Source organism: Heteronotia binoei, chromosome 13 (genome assembly GCF_032191835.1).
Source record: "Heteronotia binoei isolate CCM8104 ecotype False Entrance Well chromosome 13, APGP_CSIRO_Hbin_v1, whole genome shotgun sequence".
In the NCBI taxonomy this organism is placed as follows: Eukaryota; Metazoa; Chordata; class Lepidosauria; order Squamata; family Gekkonidae; genus Heteronotia; species Heteronotia binoei.
In genome coordinates this window covers 37,597,621-37,604,365 of record NC_083235.1, presented here as the reverse complement: position 1 = coordinate 37,604,365, position 6,745 = coordinate 37,597,621, and the positions used below count along the sequence as shown (strand labels likewise).

At 41.7% G+C, this 6,745-nt stretch overlaps 1 protein-coding gene across 1 annotated transcript in view; it reads right to left on the bottom strand.

Moving 5' to 3' along the window:
• Positions 1–1,426: 1,426 nt before the first annotated feature.
• The window catches only part of C13H17orf75 (chromosome 13 C17orf75 homolog), a 13,050-nt gene continuing 7,731 nt past the window's right edge, over positions 1,427–6,745 (bottom strand). Inside the window, exons 6-11 of the mRNA XM_060252822.1 lie at positions 6,063–6,120; positions 5,766–5,885; positions 4,605–4,669; positions 3,847–3,983; positions 3,097–3,200; positions 1,427–2,275 (exon numbers count right to left, since the gene is read on the bottom strand). Of these exons, the coding sequence (XP_060108805.1) occupies positions 2,066–2,275; positions 3,097–3,200; positions 3,847–3,983; positions 4,605–4,669; positions 5,766–5,885; positions 6,063–6,120 (694 nt within the window). The 3' untranslated portion in view covers positions 1,427–2,065. The remainder of the gene's footprint in view (positions 2,276–3,096; positions 3,201–3,846; positions 3,984–4,604; positions 4,670–5,765; positions 5,886–6,062; positions 6,121–6,745) is intronic.

Below are 6,745 nucleotides of genomic sequence, written 5' to 3'. Positions count from 1 at the left end.
TGTTGCTGTTTGGTGAGGTTTTTTATGCATGTCAGCCTTCACAGGAGGGCAGCCCATTGCTGCAAGTAAGGATATGTGGATCAGGGCCTTTGGTACATAACATTTTGTAGGACTGAGCTCCCATGACCAGTGGGAAAAAGAAGCAACAATATTATAAATGTGAAACATTTAAACCAGAGGTATTGAACTCATTTGTTATGGGGGCCGGATCTGACAGAAACGAGACCCTGTTGGGCCAGGCCATGTGTGTCATAAAATGTAATGCCTGGTAGCTGAGATATAAACTTTATAAAGGACACAGACAAACACAAAGATTTTGTATCTCTCCTATTTGATTGAGGAAACCAGGCAAAGGAAGCTCTGGCTCTTTCCCTGCCTCCCCAGGGGATGAGGAGGAGGCAGAGCCACAACCAATAGAAGGAAAAGAGGCTTGGCTCAGTAACTGTAGGCCAAGCTCTCCCTCCTCCCTAAGAGAGGAGCCTCAGCCAATGGAGAAAACAGAGGCTTTGCTCTGTAGCTTCTGTGAAATTGAGCAAGCATGGCAAAGCAAGCTGTGACACAGGAGGAGGCAAAAGAGGGAGAAGAAAGTAGACTTGCTCGCAGGCCTCAGAGGAACACTCTGGCGGCCTGATTTGGCCCCTGGGCTGCACGTTTGACACCCCAATTTAAACTCTCACCACATATCAGGACACAGGATATATGACAAAGGAGACAGTTTCTAGATGTCATGGATCTAGTCAGGGGCCATACAGGTGAGGAAGCAGGCTTTCATTCCATGCAGAAGCCAATACTCATGGGTGGTATTCAGCAAGAGCCATTGCTTAGACTCCCTAATGACTGAAAAAAGCCACCTATGCTTTCTCTGATCAGCTGTTCAGAGGCAGAGTGGGCAGCAGAATTCAGCCCCAACCCCATCTTTCCTTGCCAAATACCTGCTGAGGGGGACATCAGCTTTTAAGAAAGGCATGAGAGAGATTTCCTCCCAGCAGCTGCCACATCAGAACCCTCTGGCTGCTCCTTTAAAAATATTAGATTTTCAGAAAGCTATTCAGGGAACTGGCAGAAGCCTTCTGTACTGAAATTGCAAGTATTTTTTCAGGTTTGTTTTTCCCCTCAAAGAGGCTCTCACGTTGCAGCCCAAACTGCTTTTTAAACTCATGGAAACACATTGGGAGTTTTGAAGGGGATAGAGGAAAACAGCAAACTGCAGAAGAAGTCAAGAGCATGTCCAGATGCTGTGAGCTGGACTATCTAGCCTGAAGCCACAGCTACAATAACACAAATTTATTCAGTAACTACAACACTCAAGCTGTTACTAATTCATGATGTGCAAGCAAGTACCAAACAAACAAAGAATAGGCTTACGTAGACAAAGCTTTCCAGCCACTTCCCTTAAAAATAGAATATAATGTGATCCTTTCAACAATTTTTTCATAAGCATTTATTTTATTAATCTGATCGAAATGTTGAATCATGATCCATTGTAGCAGCATTTACATATTTAGTACTTTCTGAATTTGTAACCATAAAATCATCACTGACATTAAAATGTATTGTTCTTGGTCCCGTTATGGAAAATGCAACTAACGCACAGCCTGTCCTGCATCTCCACAACAAAATGAACAGGAATCTTCACATAGCAAGATCTAAAAATTAATAGAAGAGCTTGTGCAAAATGAAATGTTTAAATATTGAAAAAAAGGCAGAATGGTTTGGATTTAAAGAAAAAAGGAAATATTAAGTTTTGCCTTGTTATCCAAATTTTTCACATACAAATGTATACAACACCGAATTGTTTCATGGTGAGAATGCTACTTCTGTACAGTCTTCAACTAAAAGACATTTTCAGTGTTATGAAAATAGGCTAATATAATATATGGATGCTGCACAAGAGCATACCGGGTATGCCCTCTAAAATGCATTTCTTTACCACATGGGTACAAATGTGGGAAACTGCAGCCACTGTGCACATGTGGCTAAAGGGAGAATTTTCCTTTGTGCACACGACACCCAGATGCACCTTAATTCTGTAGTACATACATAGTCCTAAATTAAAGGAGTGGAATTAGGCTATAGCTGACTCTCTCATAAACTCCTCAAGGACAGTTATTACATTTTTGGCTTCTTGCATCTCTGCGTGTTCCACTTTTACAATCTTCAGTAGTACATCTCCACTCCCACAGTTCTGCAGAAACAAGTAGCACTTGAACAAAGCATAATGGTTCATCTCTGCCTGCCGGATGAATCGCTTCAGATTGTTGATGTCCTGTATGGCCTGCAGAGACAAAGCAGCAAACAAGTCCTGAAGCCCCCAAAGTGGATGAAAAATGGTGCAAATGCATGTAGCCCCGAAAGAAAGTAGCAATACCACGAATCAGCTGTGCGGAAAAGGAGTAGGGTGGGTGCATAGGCTGAAGGTAGTTGTAAAGTGATTATTGGCATAATTGCTGGATGTTTTAGATGGTATATGTCTAAGTCTGGACTTCTGATCTGACTTCAAGCCCCTCACGAACAGCATGCCAATATATGCATTGGAGATCTCTGTAGGAAGAATTTCCTACCATTAACCAGAGATTACAAAACTAGGGGCACAATCCAGCCTAAAGTAAACACTTTAAATTCTCTTTGATTGCAGCAGGAGAAAAGAAAGCAGGTACTGCTACTGGAAAGGAGACTCAAACGTTCTGACATTTTGCTGCCTTATGCCCAATAACCTTTTGTTGCTTGGTTACAGCTCATATCTTGACATTCAAAAATGCTAGTTCCCCTCCGTATCTAATTATAAATTAAGGTTCTGATCTGGTGACCAGATACTTTCATCTACCACAAGATACCAATACAGATTCCATGGCCTTAAAACCAAAATAGGCATCCTAATTCACAATCCAGCCATGCTAGAGTGTAAGATTTGAATGGCATGCAATACAGATTAGAGATGCAAGGAAGGCCATGGCTAATGGGATGCAAATTGCACCCTAAACTGTTTGGAGCAACTGGACAGTGGATTAGGTTTGTACCAAGTGGCGCCCTAGCAAGTCTCTACTTTAATATGCATGAATGGTCTGATACTATATATATTTAAAAAATGGAAATTACCTTCAATTTAAAGTTCTCCAATATTTGCTGGAAGAGAAATGGATTTCCCCCTTCAGAACCGTTTAGAAACACTTGTGTCCATTCTTCACAAAACTTGTTACTGCCTGTCATATATTTAAGAAAAAAAGAGGGGAGATTTTCAGGTCAATACCCTTTCAGCATGAATTTGTTCCCTTTAAGTAACAAGACGAAAATGTTCCATAACATGTAGAAACTATAGAGAAAAACAACAGCAGGCTGAATCCCTCAATCCATCAATGGAAGGTGCTGATAGTGACAGATCTTTCCTGTGCTCTCCAGGACTTATTTATGACCCCAAGGAAGTTCATATCCAGGGTTTTTTGACGCTTGGGGAGTGGTACACAGACATTCAGCTTTTCCTGTTATAAAGAGGGAGGGAAAAGTGTGGAGGGGCATGCATGGGCCTCATGAGGCCTGCAAAGCGTTCATCCCTTTGGACACAGCAGTAGGTTTACAATTGCTCTCCAGACTACAGAAATCACTTCCCCTGGGGGAAATGGCAGCTTTAGAGGATGGATTCTATTGCATCACATCCATGCGGAGCTCCCTTACCCAGGCACCCTCCCCGCAAATGCCCAGGAATTTCCCCCCAAGCTACAGTTGGCAACCCTACATGGCAAGTGTCGTGTTAGCAATTAGCAAAGTTGGCAGTCAAAGGATTTTTCTCATAATTGGTTAACTACTCTGTAAAACTGAACAGTGCTGATTCATTGTCCCCTGACATCTCACCTGCATTCTGGAACTGAGGCTGTGGCCCACTACAGTCTATGACCATCGATTTGCACTGCTCCTCGTTCATCGCCATGCATAAGGATGTCATTGTGGCTTCCTGAACAAGACCTTGAAGGCTTGCAGCTCGAAGGAACCTTAAAATGAGCATGGGTGTTTTTACATGCATTTGCAGCTTATCACTTAATGGGCTGTCAAACATCATTGGAGATGAAGTTTCCTTTGGGGTTCCCCCTCTCATTTAAAAAAACAAAACAAGCTAGAAAGGGAGAAGGGTGAAAGAAGCCCCACAGGCTTCTCTTTCATTGTCCCCTCTCAGCATGACAAACCAGGGATAGACATAGAGGGCTCATCTCTTCTTAAGGAACAGAGCAGGGAAAAGCTTCTCTCAGATTCCAGGCTTAACCTTCTGCACTAACCCAGCAAGCACTGTCTGGTGGCAGGGCTGAAGGAAGCAGTTATGGATTCCTAGGAAGGTTTGTAGCTGTTCTGAAGCCCTGATATTTGAGCTACTGGTCAATCCAGACTTTTAAGCATAATTTTGGCTTCTTCCTTGCTCTTGTATATAAGTAAAGTGAGACAAGTGGACTGCCTGACATCTTGAGCCCTCAGAGAAGCCAAAGAAATTATGGGCCCTCATTCTCCCCTATTGGAGGTCTTGGATCTGACCATTTAAGTCAGGGGAAAGGCGACCCTTGTGATATGACCAACTAAGCCCCCTAGGGGAAACATTATCTTGAAGGGAAATTTGCCTTTACCTGTCAATGTCCTTCTTTGTCCTTTCATCTGACTCCTTGACTTCCACTGGCGTGTAACTCAGAGCCTTGAAATATGGAAGGAACAGTGTTGCTGCTATATTCATAGCTTTGGTTTCTAAATACAACCTAGCAAGTTTCACTCCTGCACCTCTGGATCACTGTCCTATTTTATCCAAATAAAAAGTTAGGCTGAGAGAGAGTGATTGGCCCAAGGTCACCCAGTAAGTTTCAGGCCTAGGAGAGATTTGATCCACTAGATCATGTTTTCTCTCACTTTCTCATGCTATCTGAGCCAAGTGGAATTTTAGCACTTTGCAAAAAGCGTTAAATAATGATGTCTTTGGATATTAATGCAGCCCCAAGGTCAACCAATAAGCTTCATGGAAGAGTAATTATTTGAACCCACCTCTGTCCAATCCTAGACCAAACTGTCCAATCCTAGGCCCAGTGATTCTCAGGTTTGTTTTTGCAGCATCCTAGAATGTTGTCAATTATCTCAAGGAGTGCTCACAAACTTTCAAAACAATTTTTTTATATATATGAAACAGCCTTTTTTGTTCTGGGCTTTATATAAAATCAGAAATAGAGTGGAATGGATTGAAAAGATCCTTTTCATTGTGCATGCAGCCATTAATCCTTAGGAGCTAAACTTCAGGGAGCGCAGCAGGCTGCAGTAGTTGGAAAATTAAGTTCCACAAACAGAACTTAATTGAATTAAGGATGGTTTTTATTTTGAAAAATAATTTTATTCCTCTGTATGCAACCTAGAGGGAAGGCAGGAGGCCTATAGCTTGATCTCATTAGATTTCAGAAGCTAAGCAGGTCCTGTACTTGGAAGGGGAGGAGAGACCACAAAGGAAGACACTGTAGAGGAAGGGAATGGCAAACCACCTCTGCTTCCCACTTGTCTCTTGCTGAGACCTGATGGCACATATGTATACTTCATAGGAGTTATTATATTAAGGGGTATCATGAAATTAAACATTTGAATGTTGCAACTCCAAAAAGATTGGAAATCACAACCACTACACCATAGCAGATCTTGGTGCTTTCACTATTTGATACACCTGCATGCAAACAGAACATCTACTACAAGCTATCAAAAACAGTAACCTGAATTGAAAAATAAAGGCAGAAGATGTGCATTTGTGCAATACTCACAGCATGCAATACAAAGGCAAGTTTCTCCTGAAAGAGCTGTACTACCCTCTGAATAGGACACACAGAGTCTTCAAACCAAATTCTAAGAAGGGGTTGAACACATGTCTCCAGATTATTAGGCTGCAACGAATTGAAAAGAATTAGGCTTTTATGTGCAGCTAAAAAACTTAATTCCCCTGAATCTCTTTTCTGGGATTCCAGATGGCACTCTAGCAATTCTCCAAATGTTACAAGGATCTTGCTAATTAGCCATCCCAAGCCAAACAGATGAGCAGGAAAGAACAGCAGAACTTTTACCTTTGCATCGAGGTTAATCTTCAAGTCTTGCATGTATCTGTCCAGCTCAAGTCTGAATGTAAGCTCTTAAGGAAAACACTGTCTACATCTGTTCAGGCATCTCTAAATGGTATTTGCAAAAGAGACAAGACAATTGCACATAATTCTAAAAAGTGAATCCAAAAAACACTTTCCTAGGAGTAAACCCCACTGAATAGATCTGGATAGGTTTTGCTCTTGTAGAGTCCTTCATCGAAACCCATACTGGAAAGATAATTTAACTGCATCTAACTCAAGGGGCCAACATCCTCATCAGTGAGATGTCCAAAATTTAATCTATGAATTTAGGATTGCTTTTATATAGTTCTAGGTTTTGTTTCACATATGCCTACTGATTTTCAAATGTATTTACAGAATCTTCTGGTCTAGAATCATTAAAAAAAATTAAACTGGTATTCTCAAAATTCCAAAAGAGACCATGGAATGCATAAAAAGGAATTATTAGGTACCTAGGAATAAGGCCCATCATAGAGAAAAATACAATGGGATCTAGAGAGGCTCAGGGTGAATGCCCCCCTTACTGTCTTCTCACCCACCCAAGTGAAGGCATTCAATTCTCCCCACCGCACACCTCAACCACCATCTGGAGAGCAGTTGTAGTTCTGAGTGATCTCCAGCCCTCACCTAGAGATCGCAACAGTGGT